At 36.6% G+C, this 18388-nt stretch overlaps 2 protein-coding genes and 1 pseudogene across 4 annotated transcripts; 2 read left to right on the top strand and 1 right to left on the bottom strand.

Annotated features, from left to right (window-relative positions):
- The first annotated feature begins 330 nt into the window (after window positions 1-330).
- On the top strand, window positions 331-4654 carry LOC132185631 (SUMO-conjugating enzyme SCE1). Of its 3 annotated transcripts, XM_059599392.2 has the most exons (6): window positions 331-502; window positions 695-840; window positions 950-1033; window positions 3854-4006; window positions 4114-4227; window positions 4326-4654. In XM_059599392.2, the coding sequence occupies exons 2-6, from the start codon at window positions 772-774 to the stop codon at window positions 4386-4388; spliced, it is 483 nt and encodes a 160-aa protein (XP_059455375.1). In that variant the 5' UTR covers window positions 331-502; window positions 695-771; the 3' UTR covers window positions 4389-4654. The 3 variants fall into 3 exon arrangements, with proteins under 3 accessions (XP_059455375.1, XP_059455373.1, XP_088374747.1); XM_059599390.2 differs by lacking the exon at window positions 331-502 and having other exon boundaries at window positions 631-840; XM_088518621.1 differs by lacking the exon at window positions 331-502 and having other exon boundaries at window positions 631-823.
- A 1794-nt stretch (window positions 4655-6448) lies between these two features.
- Window positions 6449-8285, bottom strand: LOC132185033 (uncharacterized). The gene is made up of 2 exons (XM_059598852.2): window positions 7314-8285; window positions 6449-7223 (listed from the first exon to the last, which is right to left on the bottom strand). The coding sequence occupies exons 1-2, from the start codon at window positions 8191-8193 to the stop codon at window positions 6748-6750; spliced, it is 1356 nt and encodes a 451-aa protein (XP_059454835.2). The 5' UTR covers window positions 8194-8285; the 3' UTR covers window positions 6449-6747.
- Window positions 8286-15440: 7155 nt separating this feature from the next.
- LOC132185096 (putative carbohydrate esterase At4g34215 pseudogene) lies at window positions 15441-18388 on the top strand (annotated as a pseudogene).

The raw sequence follows: 18388 nt of genomic DNA on the forward strand, positions 1-18388 counted from the left end.
CTAATTAACTCATATATATATATATATATATATATATATATATATATATGAATTGAGCCTTATACTAAGTTTTATAAGAATATATATCGTTTAATAATTGAGTCTAATTTTGCGCTCCTAAACAACCCATTTAATAATTGAGTCGAATTAGACTGAGTAGAGTCTAGGCATGTTTATGAGTAACATTGTTCATTTACGGCCACACCCCCACCTCCAGGAAGACCCACAACCTTGGCATCCCTCTCTATCCAATCCCCATAATTGATTTTTTTAAAGGTAAAACTCAAGAGTTGTTTTTTTTGTAATGATTCAATGAAAATCCGTGGACCAGTTTTTAGTATTTGGGGTTTGAATAAAGAAAAGGCATCTCTTATCATGTAATTGTTTTATCTAATAATCCTCTCTACACTACCAAAGCAAAGATGAATGATGAAATGCATGCAAAAGCTTCCGAATGGTCATGGATGAGAGGGATTTGATCATGTCAGTTGAAAAGTCAGAGGTATTACTTGGACAATTTTTCTTTCTATTTATTTGTTTTTTTTTTTTTTTTTGAGGAAAGAGAAAGGAAAGTCGTAAAAGATGGCTAAAGTATCTTGCATATTAAATGTAAAAAATTTAGGTTATAATTAATAAATTAATGGAGACTATATTTGAAATGGGACTCTGTCGTTATCTTCAATTGCTACGGTAGAGGATTTCCAAGTCTGCGCGTCAGAATCCGAAACCCCATTCCAGTCGCAGAGCAAGAGAGGGAGAGGGAGAGAGAGAATGTCTGGAGGTATTGCGCGTGGCCGTCTTGCCGAGGAGCGGAAATCCTGGCGTAAGAATCACCCCCATGTCCGTACGCTCACTTTCAATTGCCTTTGTTCTATATCCTCCCTTGACGTTCTTCCTTACTTTTTTTTTTTTTGGTATCTACTCATTCGTTCAATTCATTCATTGTTAGGGCTTTGTGGCGAAGCCGGAGACCGCTGCAGATGGGTCTGTGAATTTGATGAACTGGCAGTGTATCATCCCTGGCAAGCCTGGGGTGAGTCCCTTTATTTATTTTCTTCTTGATGCAATTAGTGCAATTTGGGAACTTTGCAAGTTTGACGAATATCTCATTAATGCAAATTGTAGAGAAGTGGTTGTGAAATTTCTTTATTTTCTGGGTGCTTCTATTGGTGATGATATAATATTTGATTTCATGTCCACCGTTCATCCGTTGCTTTTTGCTAGTTTTAATTTTTTGAGCTTTCACTAAGTGCAATATGTTCCTTTTAATTCTTAATTTTGAATTACATCCTATGGTGTTTTGACATGATCGCAAGAGAGTTGGTTTGGTGAACTGGTCTTGTGGGACAGAGATTAGTAAATGCACATAACAAGGACATGGGAGTGATATCTTTAGGTAATCTAGCTTGCAAAAGGATATATGGATGTGGGTCGAGTAGTGATGGATATTGGATGGCATGATGGTCTCTGATGTGAGAAAATACATGCTTTTGGATAGATTTGATTTGTGAAGCAGAATTTTTGTAGCTGACCCAAATAGTTAAACAAGGGTTTGTTGATTTCATGATAATGGGTATTCATTTTTATTGAGACAATATTCAATACGATGCATAACGAACCACCTGATCATGATAAGAATCACCACCGTAGCAGCAATAGCAAGAAGATAAATGCAGATAAGAAGGCAACAGTTCAAACTCAAGATGAACTTAAACCAAATTCAAATGATTAGATAAAAATTGTTTTTATTTTATTTTTTATAGGCAATCAAGCTACTTTATAGAAAAGTGTGAGGTGCCCCTAAGTACACCTGAAGTATACACAAGGACACTAAGAAACAAAAGCAAATAATGATTAGATTACAATTGTAGATTTGTAACAGCTGTCAATGTGATGCTTAAACTAAAGAATCAATAACATTCAAAGGAATCAATTCAAGTCATGCATAAACTAAAACTCTTTATGGTATCATAACACGCCTACTAAATGTCATTTTTTTTTTAATCCTCTGTTTCTTTGTGGTTTTTCTTCAACACCTTACCTGCTATTTATCATGATTCAGCCCTTGCATCATGTCCACAGTCCCCTCTTGATCATTGTCCAGTTGTGCCAACTGCACCAGTGCAGCCAATGCACACCAGAGCTCGAAATAACAACTTCAAACCAAAGCCAGTGTTTGATGGCTTCATACAGTACCCTAAGCCAAGGCCCTCACTGTCTCCACTTCAGGTCCCTCCTCCATCGAGCCCACCTCTTTTTTTTCATCTTCCAAGCATGCTGAATGGCGACAGGCCATGAATGAAGAATGGAACTTGGAATCTTGTGCCTCCACGGCCTAACATGAATTTGGTGGGTTGTAAGTGGGTTTTTCAAATAAAAAGAAGGGCTGATGGTTCAATTAAGTGTTACAAAGCTTGTCTTGTCGCTGTAGGTTTTCATTGACAACAAGAATGATTACGAGGAGACCTGTAGTCCTGTTTTAAATCGGTTCCCATTTGATTGGTATTGTCTCTTGCCATTTCTTCAAACTGGCTCACTCGTCAACTTGATGTCGAGAATGCTTTTCTTCATGGAGTCTTTGAAGAAAAATGTTTTCATGACTCATGCCCGGGCTTCGCTTGCCCATCTTTCCCTGATCGTGTTTACCATTTACAGAAGGCACTTTATGGCCTTAAACAAGTTCCTCGGGCTTGGTTTTCACGGCTGAGCGCTCGACTATTGGAATTAGAATTTCCGGGCTCTAAATCAGATGCCTCTTCGTTTGTGTGTAACAGTGGCCGGTCTCCTATATACATTTTAATCTATGTTGATGATATATTTATAACTGGGCCTGAGTCTTTGTCAATCTTAGCTTATTTGCAATCTATAGAAGGAATTTGCCTTGAAGGATGTGGGGACTCTTCATTATTTCCTTGGCGTCGAGGTGTTATTTGATCAGCAATTTTTCTATCCCAACACCGGTACATCACCAAGCTGCTACGTAAAAGTAACATGCTTGGTGGCAAGGGGATTTCTTCTCTCATGTCATCGTCAACGTCACTCTCTCAATTCACGAGTGATTCTTTTTTTGATGAGACGCACGTGTCGTTGGACTTCTTCATGGTTGCTTCGTGCAACCATCCAAACTCCACATGTCATCTTCAAGCCTTTTCTGATGCAAAGCGAGCTGATTTCCTAGACGACCATCCCTCAACCAGCAGTTATTGTTTATTCCTTTTCATAATCTCATTTCATGGAGTTCTTGTAAACAAAAAACTGTTTCCCACTTCAGCATTGAGGCTGAATACATGGTCATTGAGGTTTCCCTTCCTCAGTCACCTGTGCTCTGGTGTGACAACAAGGTGCACGGAAAATCCTCTATTCCATGTATGAACAAAGCACATTTCCATTGATTATCACTTCATGCAAGATCAAGTCTCAGATTGCCGATACATTTACTAAACCAGGCCAAGTTCACTTCTCGTAACCTCCTGTTTGATGTTGAGTGGCTTATTGAGACATTATCCAATACGATGGATAACGAACCACCTGAGATGAGGAACTAGAGGTGATGTAATTATGTGACAAACATTTCTATTGATACATTCTTTTTACTTTTGAATGTTGAGGTTGGTAATGGTAATTATCAGGTTTTTCTTTTGTCTGAGGCTATGTGATTTAATGATTTTCCATTTCTATGGATTAAAGGTTATTTCAAATGCTAAGTGAAAGCAAAGTAAAGGCTCTTTTAGCTTTTAGGAATCTAGAAGATTTAATTTGTTGGAAGTATAAGGCCGATATAACTTTATTGTGTAATTGCATTGGTTTGATGCCTCATTTTATTATAAATGCGTCTATCTTCCTGACATTGCAGACTGATTGGGAAGGGGGCTACTTTCCTCTTACCCTCCAATTCAGTGAAGACTACCCTAGCAGGCCCCCAAAGTGCAAGTTTCCACAAGGTTTCTTCCACCCAAATGTCTACCCATCTGGAACTGTGTGTTTGTCAATCCTCAATGAGGACAGTGTAAGTACTCAACATTGCCATTGCATGTATTTGCAGATTGTGCTTCTTAGTGCACACATTTGACTAAGAAAAATTGCAGTTAACTGATCTCTTAATATTGTTTTCAGGGGTGGAGACCAGCCATTACTGTAAAACAAATTCTAGTGGGCATTCAGGATTTGCTGGACCAACCCAACCCTGCTGATCCAGCACAGACCGATGGCTACCAGCTCTTCATCCAGGTTTTTCCAATCCCACAAATCTCTAATTCTAGACTTCTTGTCCAAAATTTTTAGTCTTGCTAATTTGGAATTGTTGCTTCTATGGTCCCGTTTTGCAGGAACTAACTGAGTACAGAAGAAGGGTGCGGCAGCAGGCCAAGCAGTTTCCCCCTCTTGTCTAGCTTTGTGCTTGCTTTTGCTGGATATGGTTAAATTATTTTACTGGTTCCAGAATTACATGCTTAAATCTCTTTCTATGATTGGACAACCTCATTAGAGGGATTCTCGCTGTCTTTTAAACATGGCTATATCTTATAGTGGAGTTGCTGTTATGCATTCCATTTTGGCTGAAATGGATTAAAAACATCAATTGTCAGAGTTTTGTCACTGGCAAGTAAATTGAAACACTTGATTTCCTTGTTTTATATCACTCAAACATTCTGGTCTATTCCACTCTATTGTATCCATTTCTGCCTGTTTTGCTCATTTTAGCTGATGTTTGTGTTTCAGCTTTGGTATGCTTTTGTCAGAGAGCAAGGCCTTAGTCTTTTTTTCTTTTCTTTTCTTTCCTTCTGGGCTAGGCCTTAATAATTTGATTTGTGATTAAAAAAGGCCAATTTAATGTAAAGTAAGCCATGGGATTATAATGGAGTTTCTTGGACTAGGTTTTGATAAAAAAAAAAGCTCTTAGCAATTCCTCAAGATGGCATGCAGGATCCAGCTAGGTGGGTGATTTGCTTGGGATTTTAATAAATCACCCAATGATAATTTGAACCCCTACCCATTTGTCTTATTAGCTTGAGCCATTAAACTACATGCTATTTTTAGACATTTAGAAAATAAAATTTTTAACCAAAAGTTTATTAGCCTTTTAATCCCATGTTCTAAACTAAGGCCCAATTAAACGGGCCTACATATTCTAAGCCCATCACATTGGGCTCCGCCGAAAACTACTCAGAGGCCCAAAAGTAGTCCATATTGGCGACGAGGCAATCGGGTGGGTGCCCCCGGATAATTTGCACCCATTGGTTGTTGGAGCATCACGAAACCTCTGAACATTTCCCCTGCGCAGAGCTGAAGTTTTCGATACTTTCCGGCTGACCCACCCCTTGGGAAGGGAACCGGAGCTTGAGGACCGAACTGCCCCTTGTTCTCCGAGTAGATTTTATTCACAAAATAATATAATATCAATTTTATTTCGTATGGGCATCACGTTGGCGAACTTGGCGTAAGTCTGCTAATTAAGCATGAGAAGTTAGAGAAAAGGGTCGTATGGTATTTAAATATCATTTAATTAAACACCTATCCTAACTCCTAAGATTTGCTGATTTCCAAAATCTTTGGTTACCCATATTAATTATTTCCTGGTACAACTACGTGCGGCCCATTAATTCAATGTCTGTCAATTGCTTTTCATTTGGTTTTTATGTTAAACTCTCATTAGCCCTCTTCCTATGGAGTAGCTCTGGGACCATAGCTTATGAAATGAAGACCACTATCTCTCCTTGTGCAGACATGTTAAAAATAAAATAAAATAAAATAAAAAACTTTCATTAGCCTTGTGTTAAAGGGACGTGATGCTTTTTATTCTCATTGAACATAAAACGGACAAATTATTTTATGTTTTAAATTTTAAATGACGTGACAACATATTCACCATGTGACAATGTATATGCTCAAAAAGCTTGCACTCCATGATTTTCGTCATTAGAGCGTGCCCATTGTTTGTAATTAGACCACGCTAATTAAGGCTTTGATTCCAATTGACGTAGCTGAAGCGATAAAAATGAAGAAAATCAGGGTCTTCAATCCAAAAACTCTTAACAAGCTAAAGAAAATAGCTTTGTGAAGAGATAAAAGTCGAAATTGTATTATGCCAAAACTTGTGTTCTTCACTACAACAACGTTGTTCATATATATATATAACAATAGTCTAATGTCCAAGGAAGGCAAGAAAATTTCTTGAAGATGGAAAACTAGAGAAAATACAGAAAGTTCTAATGCCATAAATAAGTCAAAAATCGGTGAGCAAATTGAAGAACATCGAGAAAATCGATCGCTCTGGTATCCTGCTTCAATTCCCCTGTTTTTCTATGAATGGGTGCATTAATAGCTTTGAATATTTGCATGCCAAATTGCCCATGCAAGACAATGGTTCATATGAACGATCCATAAACGTATTTTACAACTACTTGTTAATGCCATCACCTTCTCTTTGATTACAAAAATACATTATTGGTGATACAACAAAAATTACAACTTGAACAAACAATAAATAGTGTCTTGATATTCACAAGGAACAAATACTCCTTTCGGGACAAAATACATTAAGAAAGAAAGGGTTGAATACCAAAAAATAACAAAACAAGTTTGCCCACTGCAGCTGTCGGAGATGAGCAAGCCAATGAGGTCCCAAAACATCTTCATTTGATGATGTAACAGAAAAATGTAACTCCAAAATTTAGTTAATTTTTTTTTTTTCCTTCCTTTCTTTCTGAGCAGTTGGTTCAAGTTTGATTGTTGAACCACCCAAACCCATGTTTATCTTCTGCCATGTTCCAAGACAATTTCAAATAGTTCCACCTCAGGATCATGGTCAGGAGCTTTTGCCTGTCTATTATTGCTGTTCTGGGTGCCTCTGATTGCAGATGCATGAAAGCTCTGGGAGTCAAATGTCATTGAGAAGAGATCGCTGCTGTCTTCATAGCCCATAGCAGCAGCAGGGGAGTTTAGAGGAGGGCGTATGAAGCAAGGATTTGATGTCCGTTGTGCATTTGCTGGCCCGTATCTGAACAGACTTTGTCCCATATTAACCACAACCAAAATCTCTGCGTTTGCTGCTAGAATTGGGTACAATGGAGTCCCAAATTCCTCTGACTTACAATGGACTACATGCAGCAGCTGTGAATCTACCGTGAAAAACACCTTCTTTTGTCTCGGATCAAACCCACAACCAATCACCTTTTCTGTTCTTCCCCATTCTGCTTCTTCTTCCGATTCAAACACAAGTTTTATCCCTGAAAGAAGAAACCCAACAAAAGATAAGTAATGTAAAAATACCCAATACTGTAACAGAGAAATTCAACAAAAAACAGAAAAGAATTTACCGTCAAGAAGGACAGAACCGTTGGAATTGAATCCGATGCTTCCTGGGTAGGTGCCGGGAAGTTTTGATGGAGTAGAGCCCCCTGTTGTGAGCCCCAATGACAGCTTCACTGCCTCATCTCTTTTGCTACTTTCTTCACCTTCCATCTTCAACTCTTCAACCTTGCTAATTTTTGCATTTGAATTATCTTGTATGAGTTTCATCTTCTCACCTTCCCTAACCTTGCCAACCGACCCATCATCATCGCTATGAGAATTTAGAATCGTGATTTCGAAATAGGCTTCTTGAGGGAAAGCAGAGTTGTTTCCCAAGGAAGGGCCTGGGAGAGGCAAAGATGTCCTGATAACAGACGCAGCATATGAAGAAGGTTGGCTTGTACTCACCCTTTTCAAACCAGAATTAAACCTTATCTTCTGCATGAATTCCGCCGATCCCTGAAAAACTTCCCAGATTATCTCAGCCTCTGCCTCTTTTCCATGATCGCCAACGGCGCATGACAAACCCAACACCGTTGATCTCGCCGGCGCTGACGTGTTGCCCGAGAAAGCGAATTGGGACCATCCATTCTCCACGGCGTCGTTAATTAGCGACGGATGATCAGCCCAACTGAACAGATGTTTCCCGGAAACCCCGCGAGGAAAAACATGCTGATTCCCTCTTCTTTTCCCGTCTGGATAGTAAGGTTGATGATGAACACTCGCAGCTTGGTGGACTCTAGAAATCCCATGAGTTGCTCGAAAGCTCAGAGCTTTTGCGGTGATCGTCTGAACCAAGTCTTCACGTTTTCTGAAACAGAGCCAGCGCCAGATGACGAGTATCAAAAGAAACGTAGAAACTCCGGCGGCGAAGGCCACCACTAAAACGTTTGTCAATCCATCCATTTCTTTCTCCCAATTTTGGCTCCTCTGAATATTTTAGTGTATTAGAAGGTGGAGAATTTTGAAGATTTTTTGTGGGATGGAAGAAAGGTATATTACGCAGAAGCGACAGAGAGGCGTGGACGACGACTGGTTCAAGAAAGTCAGGAGCGAGCGTGGTGTGTGAAATACAGTAAAGATGGCAGAAACGTTTTCAATACAGTGGAAGACTTTTTATAATTGTCTAAATTCTTTAATTAATTAATTAATTCAACGTGAAAATACGCGTTTCCATGATTCAGTTTTTGATTCTAAAGGATGAAAACAAGACGGCATAAGCAGTGCTTCTAGAAGAAAGCCAAAGGGTCCGAATTCTTGAACTCTAAAACTGGGGGCTTTCATGTTGTCGTCTTTTCCATCTTGTTTCCTATTTTTGTTGTCTGTCTTTTGGGTTTTGTGAGGGGACAGTGAGAGCATTTGGAACATCGCCAAACCGGCAACGACGGAGACAGTTAAAAAGTGTGAAAAGAAACGAGAGAAAAACGGAGGAACATGGGATCTTTTTGTTGTACGTGATGGTAGTTACTTGTCGACTGACAATTTATCCAATCTTATGTAACTAATATCATTTACCAATCAAGTACAGGAGATTCAACGAAGGACTATCCAATATCTGAGTGATTACTGTCTAACGTGACAATAAAAATTATTATTGAATGTTCTTAGAACAAGTAAAGATCATATAAACATTTTAATGTCTCATTGCATCATGGGCATTTTTCGAAATGAGTTACGATTTATATGAAGCGATCACAGTATAATAATGTATGCTAGCACTTTCACTCATTCAATTATCTCTCATTGAGTGATAGGTTTCCATACGAGGTGTTTGTTGGTAAAGGATAACGCCTATCATTTCAAGAATTGTGTTTCTCTCGATTGAGTTGCACAACTCTTGCAAGATATGCAACTATTGGGAAATAGTTGCAATAATTCAAAAGGTTCTCATTAGTTTTCCCACATGATTAATATATCCCCTAACAGAAATTACCACTAATCCTTTGCATTTCATTTTCCAAAAATGAGCTCCAAGAGCATATATAATATCTAGAGAAGGAAAACAAATTCCATATAAAAGATTTGTCGCACTAGAAACTTTAGTACAATAAGGGCATTTTAGTTTTAAATTAGTCACTTGTGTCTATTTAATACTATTCAACTTTATTTGTGGTGACACTTTGCTGAAAACACTGACTAAACTGTGTTTTTATTTTTATTTTAATGCAATAGTATTCGAAGGATCATTGTCATGGACTTCCAAACGTCCAAGTCTTTTTGGATTATAAATATTTCACTCAACCCCTTTCAATCTTTCTTTATTGTAGCAGTTCCCATTCTACACATAGAACAAAAATGCTTTTACAGATAAAACAAAAATGTTTATGCTAGAAATGAACAAAGCACCAGAAAATGTTGTGGATTTGGATATATGTGATGCTTCATATATGCCAACTCAGATTCAAGAAGAGTAAACTAGAGAACACCACCAAAGTTGGTTACTTAATCAATTTCTTTCATAATCAATTACAATTAAAAAATAGAAAGAGTAATCGATTATCTGAGTAACTGATAAGTGATAACAATCCCGTGCCCAATAAGCTTTATGAAAATATATAATTAGGATGGATGAATGATGATCCTTTTTGTATTGGGAATATATGCGAAAAAAGTGCCTATCATACATAATTTTAGTAATAATTGCCATAAATCAAGGAGCAAATTATTAAATTGAAAATGAAAAGGCAAAAGATTCTAAATTTTGAAAATTGCAAAAGAAAAAAAGATGCCATATTGTCCTAATGGTAGGGAACTGGTGTTACAAGATTCATGTTTAAATTCTGTGTCTTATCTGAATATAATCGTACATCGGTAGTCTAGCCAAGAATACCTAAAAGAAAAAAAAAAAGAAAAAGGGTGACTTTTTGAAGGTGCCGATAAACGATACTCTAATGCTTAAGTTAGTAGCTAGAGGGTTTTTGGGGAAGACTAGGAGAAGCAAGAGAATGAGAAGGGAAAATTGGGCATACCTCATAATAAGGTTCGTCTCCTTTACTTATAGGAATGACATCATTATTGCAAGTCCAAATGTGCAAGGCCGTTAATGATGGGATGCCTTTCCCTCTATGGTCCCTCTTTCCATATATCCATCGGTTAGGCGTCCGATGGTCAAGGGATCGTCGGCCAGTGAATCTCTTGATAGGCTGATTGGTTCTTGGGAAAACAATATTTAGTGACACTCCAGAGGGGGACTATGTTTGTCGGTGACGTGGATAAACTTTCTTGGACTCCTCAGATAACAGGCTTCGTTGGATATGAGTAGGCCCTTAGGGATCTCTAGTAAATGGTATCACCAACAACTATGAAAACTTTTTTTTTTTCTTGGAAAGTTCACGTATCTTTTTAAAATTATCACAAAATTGACAATGTTACACCCAAAATTTCAATTATGACAATGTTCTCTCAAACTACAAAAAATTTGTCGATGTTCCTCCCAATGAAAAAGGTACCCTTAGCAAATTATGACAATGTTTCGACCGGGTCTTGACAGTGACCTTGTCGGGTCCCCACGAGTCTTGACCAGGTCCAAGAAGGGTCCCGGTGAAGTCTTGACGCAGTTTTGACTGAGTCTCGATGAGTCCTGATCAAATCCAAGCGGGGTCCTGACTACATCTCGACGGTGTCTTGACTAGGTCTCGATGGTGTCTCGGCCAAATCCCAATCAAGTTTCGATAGGGTCTTAACTGGATCCTAACGGTGGCCTCGTGAAGTCTTGGCGGGGTCCCAGCAACGTTCAGGTTGGATTTGTTGATTTAAGAATGAAATCCTCAAACTTAAAAAATAGTTTACTGTTTTCAAAAATTAAAACCATTTTACGGAAATTAAAGAGGTTTTTTTGGTCAAACTAAAAATATTTTTCTTGAACTATTATTTTTCATTGCACCAAACACCTAAAAAAATATTTTTTAAAAATTATTATACACCAAAACAAACGAAGCCTAATGTTAAAAAATGTGGAAGCAGGAGGAAAGAATATGTGCCATAATTTTTCAAAAAACAAGTAAAGTCTACGATTTTTGGTTTGCCTAGTCGGCACAAACAAACAAATTGAGTTAACGATTTTTCTGAACAAACAAGGATAGGCACGGGCGACGAACTTTCTGACCGAATAAGTCAAGACTCAATGCGACCGTCATCTTTTTTTAACAAAGGGATCGAACGGGGTAGGAATGGAACCGCAATCTTATTATTGTAAAAGAATTGAGATGTCTTCCGATTGAAGAGAAATTAAAGATTTTTTAATTGTTAACCGTGATTCTTTATTTTAAATTTAATAATTTATAAAATGCTAGCTGTTTTTGTATAACTATGCATTAAATGTTGACTTTTGTTTTACATAGGTTTAAATGATTTTATAGACCATTAGATTTAAAATAAAGGGTCACGATTAACAATTGGAGAATCTCCAATTTTTCCCCAATTAGAGGGGATCCAGATCCAAATGGGTTAATTAATGTTGTTAAGTACAAATTAGTCCGATGCAATTAAGTGATTGCATTTAAACGTGTGCCCCATGTTACTTGGAGCACTAACACGCAACTTAATGGTGATTAAATTCTCAAATAAGAATTCTTGAGAAAAGGCCTGTCCATTTAATTTTTAAAAAACTTAGAAGATATTTGTGTCACACCCTTACTCTAGCCCATGTTTACCATGTGAGTTGATCCAAAGTGTTTAGCTCTATACACCAACCATAATTTAAAATTCCGTGATTTTAGCATAACATAATTTTTTGCTAAATAAGCTATTTACATAGCATTAACCATAATTTTTTATTTTATTTTTATGACCAAGAAATACTCCGACTTCGTTGTCGGGCTGGTCAAAAAAATTGCTTGTACCCAAGACAATTCAAACCTTAGACCTGATAGAATGCTACCAAGACCAAGATCTTTACCACTTGATCTAACTCCTTGGGGTTAACCATAATTTATTTAATAAATATTTGCATGATTTTAACCTCAGTTCATGAAACTTTTCATTCATTGACCACTAGACTATAGAAAAGCAACATTACATGATGTTAACTCTTGGATTTCAAGACAAAAACATGCCAAAACCCTAAATAAGAGACCAACTTTTGAGACAATAGTGAAAACCTATATGTTTTTGTAGAAAAGATTTTTAAGAACTATGTAATGGTCTAACTAGTGATGGTTTTTGTGAGAGTGCTTTAAGATCTTATACCCAAAGTTCATGGCTTGTTAAATGATGTGAAAGGTGTTTTTAAAATGGGTAATGAACATGGATTCTTAGGTCATATCATAAACTTTTATGGCCAAAAATCTCATATCAAATGGTTCTTTTGAGTGTTAAAGCATTTTTCTCTTAAATTGCATCAAGAACAACCATTGAATCAACTTTGAGATTTATCCAAAACATGTTTAGTAGGTTATTTGATCCAATTTTTTCAAGTGTTTATTCTTAATCATGTTTTGGTTTTGTTGGGCCAAATTGACTTGTGTAGTATGCTAGTTTAGGCCCATACTAGTTGGGCCAAGTCTTTTACAATCAAGTATTTGTTGCTAGTAGAGATTTGATTAGTATTTTCTAAGTATTTCAAATGAGTTTGTTTTCCAGTTTTAGTAAGCATGATAGTAGAAAACCAGCTTGAGATATAACTACTTTACAGCTTTAATATTCACCAAAAGAAAACTTCTCTCTCGTTGTGTTTGAATAAAAGAATTTCACCGCAATTTTCAACCAGAGTAAATTAGTTTATTGAATTCTCAAGCAAAAAAGAGTATTTTATTTTGAAATATTTTGTCCCCTGATCGTAGAAAAACAATTTTTAGCATTTTAACGTTTTCAGTTCAATAAAAGAGAGATACTTTATCAGAATAAAGAGGGCACACACCGCACACCAATTTAATTGGACTTTTTGTTTCCAAGAGGTAGCTCAATCAGCTGGGACCACGCCTAATGAAACGAAAGTCACTAGTTCAAATTCCCATCTCCCCTCTTATGCGGACATGTCCAAAAAAAAAAAAAAATAGTTGGGCTTTTACTTATTGAGTTGTTGACGCATAGTTTCACCTCTAAAATGTGTTACTTTTATAACTGTAGTTACTTACAACTCAGAGTGGCCTGACGAGGTAGTGCGATTTGACCCCTATTATTATTATTATTATTTATTTATTTTTTTTTTTTTTACATGTCCACACGAAGGGAAAGGGAGGGAGATTTAAACTAATGACCTCCATTTCATATAGATTGATATACTTTAGACAAGTTCAACTCTTATTAAAACTTAGAGTGACAGTGTATTTTTTGGTCCCAAATTATTTGGAGATCATTAGGTTAATTATGACAAAAAGTCGGCCAATGCTCTTTAATTAAGGCCTCAATTATGGTAAAAAAAAAGGTTAGTTAGTGCTCTTTAATTAAGGCTCCAATTACCATAAAATATAAATACAAAGAATTGAATTTTAAGATATTAAGACTTTAAAATAAAAGAAATATAAAACAAATGGAAAGTCACATTAATTGCACTCCTAAGACAGTTACTTAAGCCACTTACTTAACAAAATTGAGATTCCTAGAATTCTTTTTAAATTTGAGATTCTCAAATTCATAAATTTCAGCTGTCTATCTCATCCAAGCATCTAAAATAAGCTATGTTTCAGAATTTAATGAGGAAGTTACCTTATTAAATTTCTATCACTTAGCAGCTTCCTCATTAAGAAGAATTCTAAGGGATATCAATTTATAAATATTATAAAATAATATAATTATTCCACGTGGTGTTACACCTGTTCTAACGACAATAAAGGAAATTATGTTCTCAAGGGATAGTTCAATCATGAAAAAGAGGTCATTAATTTAAATTATTCTCTCATTCCCTAATGTGAACATGTCAAAAAAAAAAAAAAAAAAAAAAAACAATAAAGGAAATTATTGTCCTTTTCCTCCCATCTAACGACAAAGTCGTCAAAAAAGGAAATTATCTCTCCCAACAGCAATAGTCTATCTTTTTAAATAACCTACGATGACGCAAACATTTATCCCCTTCTTTACGAAATCTTTAATGAATAGGTGGCTTTTAACGGAATTGAATCTTCGATCATTTGAATTAGTGAGAATTCAGTTATATATATATATATATATATATATATTAGAGATAGATATGTGGATCAAATATAATTAATCGGATCTCTCAAATTCATTTGAACTAAAGATAGTCTTAATTTACCAAATATGAGATGAATTTTTATTGAATTTTAATCCAATGATGGCTTAAAAGCCAGGTGTGTGAAAATAAGTAATGCTACAAGTCATTTTTGTGTCTCTCTAAGAATAACGTGGCTCTTAAAATCACCATTAGACTTGTGATTTATCATTATTAGATTTTAAATATCACTTTATTTTTGGAAGGATACAAGAGTAATACTATAGAGACTTTTAGAATTACTCGTTTGAAAATAAGTGTCAAGAAGTGAGTAAGTGTAGCATTACTCCTCTACGACCTTGAAGATAGTTGTCCCATGACCATTGAGCACTACGTTGGACCCTTTGCTCAGCACAGCCCATCCGCTCTCATTCTTGTAGGAAACCAGTTTCTAGATTTCCACTGTCACAGCCGAGTCGGTGTCGGTTAATAACAGATGGATGTCAAGAAATTAACTTGTGTTAGCAACGTTGATTTCAAACATGAAGAGAGTAAGACAATTCTTCTTAATTCACGCATTAATTGTTCAGCCATGACAGGATTAAACTATTGACAAACACTTCATACATAACTTGTTTATATATAAATTAACTCTTTGTTTATATATTAATTATGGTCTTTGTTTAATGTATGGTGCTAGTTATCTATATCTATATTATATATATACCAGTACTTTTTTTTCTCGATCTCCACAATGCTGAAATTCTTGTTTGTTTTATCAGTTATGGAAATGAGGCTCAAATCAAAGGCTACTGTCAGTATTTCTTTTTTTGGATGGTAAGAATATATTAGTTAAAACAAATTTCATAAAACAAGTAACCGTATCTTTAAAATCTGTTATTTTTTTTGACACAGTTAATATCATATACCAGAGCTGGAAACAAATTATACAGTCTGTAATATTGCAAACTGGAAAGTAATTAATATAAAATGAAACCATATATCTTGCTTCCAACATAGCAGAAGAGACATCCCGACAAAAAGGATGTTTCTCTCCTTGTTCTTCTGCTTAGCATTCGTTGCTAATGTGAAGGTTGGAAGATGTCAACCTAACAGCATATTTCTGTTGGCCGGACAAAGCAACATGTCCGGTCGAGGAGGCAACCATAACGACACCAAAAACATCGTCAGATGGGACGGCAAAATCCCTCCGGAATGCGCCTCCAACAAAAACATCCTCCGACTAAATGCAAACAAGACCTGGGTTCCCGCCCATGAGCCTCTCCACAAGGATATTGATGTTTTGAAGACCTGTGGGATCGGACCCGGGATGCCTTTTGCGAATGAAATCTTGTCTAAAGTGCCGACCTTTGGGACCATTGGTCTGGTGCCCTGTGCTATAGGAGGAACCAGGATAGCGATGTGGGGTCGGGGGACTGTACTAAACAACCGGCTGGTGGATAGGGCAAAAGCCTCCTTGAATGGCGGTGGGAAAATTCGAGCGCTGCTTTGGTTCCAAGGTGAGAGCGATACGTCGGATAATGATTCCAAGTTATATAAGGGCAGATTGGAGAATTTCATCAACAATCTCCGACAGGATCTCAACATTTCTAACCTTCCCGTAATCATGGTACGGATTTTTATTTATTTTTGTTATTAAAAAGTTGTCATATATTATACATCAAAATGTTAGCTGAACTCCTTAGTGTTTTCTTTTGTGTCTTCTGGGTCTTTAGATACATATATATTATTTTTTTAAAACCAAGTGAGATAAATAAGATATAGTTTCTTTAGAGTCATATTTTATAGCATTTTTTGCTGCTTCACTAAATTCATTTTTTTTGGTTATTTTGATGAGGCAATTTGATGAAAGTGGCTAAAATCTTCTATTTTCAGCCTCATCATTTTAATCCAAAATAAAGGGAGAGTAAACAGTACTCACTAATGATAGTGAGTACCATTTGGTCACTCACCAAATGAATATGAAATAATATAAATTTTTATCTCTTTCCCTATTATTCTTTGAATTTTTTTTTTTTTTTTTTTTTTTTTTTTTTTTTTTTTTAAGTTGGTTTTACCAATAAAACAAAGGGTTAAATACTAAAAACCCCCTGGGGTTTAAAATCTTTATTTTTTGCTCCGTAAGTTTTTATTTTTATCACAGGAGGTATTTGTGGTTTTCATAAAGACGGAGATGGTACATCCATTAAAATTCTATTCAAAACTTAACGGAATACCACGTCAGCACCAATCAAATTGTGCCACGTGTTCTATAATTAATTTTTTGATTTTTTTTAAAGAATTAAAAATATTAAAAAATTATATTTAATTAAATTAAATTTTTTTAAAAAAAGGTTAAATACTAAATACCCCATGAGGTTTCACAACTTTATTTTTTTTTCCCTAGAGTTTGATTTTTATCACAGAAGGTCCATGTGGTTTTGATAATAGACCAAATTAGTCCTCAATCAGTTGACCGTCAGTTGACTTAACAGAATTTCATGTGGACCAATCAAATGTTGACACGTGACACTTACTTAATTTTTTAAAAAAATAAAAAAATAAAAAAATGTATTTTTTTTTTTTTAAAAAAAAAAAAGGAAAAAAATTGGGGGTGGTTCTTGGCCATTTGGGGTTGGCTCGGCCACCCCCTGGGTGACCAAGGGGGTGGCCGAAACCACCCCCAGTGGGTACTGGGGGTGGCCGAGCCACCCCCATGGAGCCTCGGCCACCCCCAATGGTGGTTGGGGGTGGTTTCGGCCACCCCCTTGGGCACCCAGGGGGTGGTCGGCTAGATGGGGGTGGCCTGGCCACCCCCATGGCCAAAGGGGGTGGCCGAGCCACCCACAAATGGCCCGATCCACCCCAAATTTTTTTCCTTTTCTTTTTTCTTTGTTTTTTTTTTTTTTTTTTAATTTTAAAAAAATTAAGTAAGTGCCACATGTCAACATCTGATTGATCCACGTGAAATTCCGTTAAGTCAACTAACGACCAACTAACGAAGGACTAATTTGGTCTATTATCAAAACCACAGAGACCTCCTGTGATAAAAATCAAACCCTAGGAAAAAAAAAATAAAGTTGTGAAATCCCAAGGGGTATTTAGTATTTAACCCAAAAAAAAAAAAATTATATTCTTCGCTTGGACCGACGCCTGCTGCGCCTGCTCTTTCTTGTCGGCCAAGAAGCCGTTCATAATCTGGGATCCCCACCGCAACGTTGAAGGGTTGCTATTGCCTTTGCTGTTTTCGAGGCTTTTTGGAATCGGAACACCTAACAGAAAACTGTTTGTGCAATCCGAAAATCTATCCAACAGAAACCATCAGATTTTTATGCCCCGGATACAAATACAGACAAATAAGTAAACATTCACACATTCAGTAATGAAGAGTTCTTTCAGAAAAAGCCCTTTTCGTTGTTTGATCTCTTCTACACTATTTATGCGTTGAGGAAAAGGGTGTTGCCTGTTGGCCTTAAAACATGCTAAAAAGTGCGCTTTTCATAAAGAAGAGAATGGCTTAAAACAGGGGATTTTGGGGAGGGAGGAGGGTGGGGGTTTTGAAGTGGGGGAGGTGGAGCTGGTGATTGTTCTTTGAATGGGAAAGTGTGCTGACGGCTCCAATCTGCTCCAAAGGCTTCCGGCCAGATGGGGGAATTGAAGGGTTCAAACCTTAGAGAGGTTTTTAGTATTTAACCTTAAAACAAAATATTTAAAGTAGAGATATATTTAGAGAGTTTCATATTTAGTGATTTTGAAGTAGCAAGCTTTTGTTTGCAGGTAGCAATATGCTCAGCAGATCAAGGACCATATATGAATCGTATAAGATCTATTCAGCTGAATTATAATGATACATATGTTAAGACTGTTGATGCCATGGGATCAACCTTTTTAAAAGATCAGAAGCACTTGGATACCAAGTCCCAGATTCAAGTCGGTCACAAACTAGCCGCTGCATTTCTTTCCTCTTTTGATGGTCTTCATCCACAGTACTAG

The sequence above is a fragment of the Corylus avellana genome, chromosome 7, assembly GCF_965113065.1.
Source record: "Corylus avellana chromosome 7, dhCorAvel1.hap1.2, whole genome shotgun sequence".
Classification (NCBI taxonomy): Eukaryota; Viridiplantae; Streptophyta; class Magnoliopsida; order Fagales; family Betulaceae; genus Corylus; species Corylus avellana.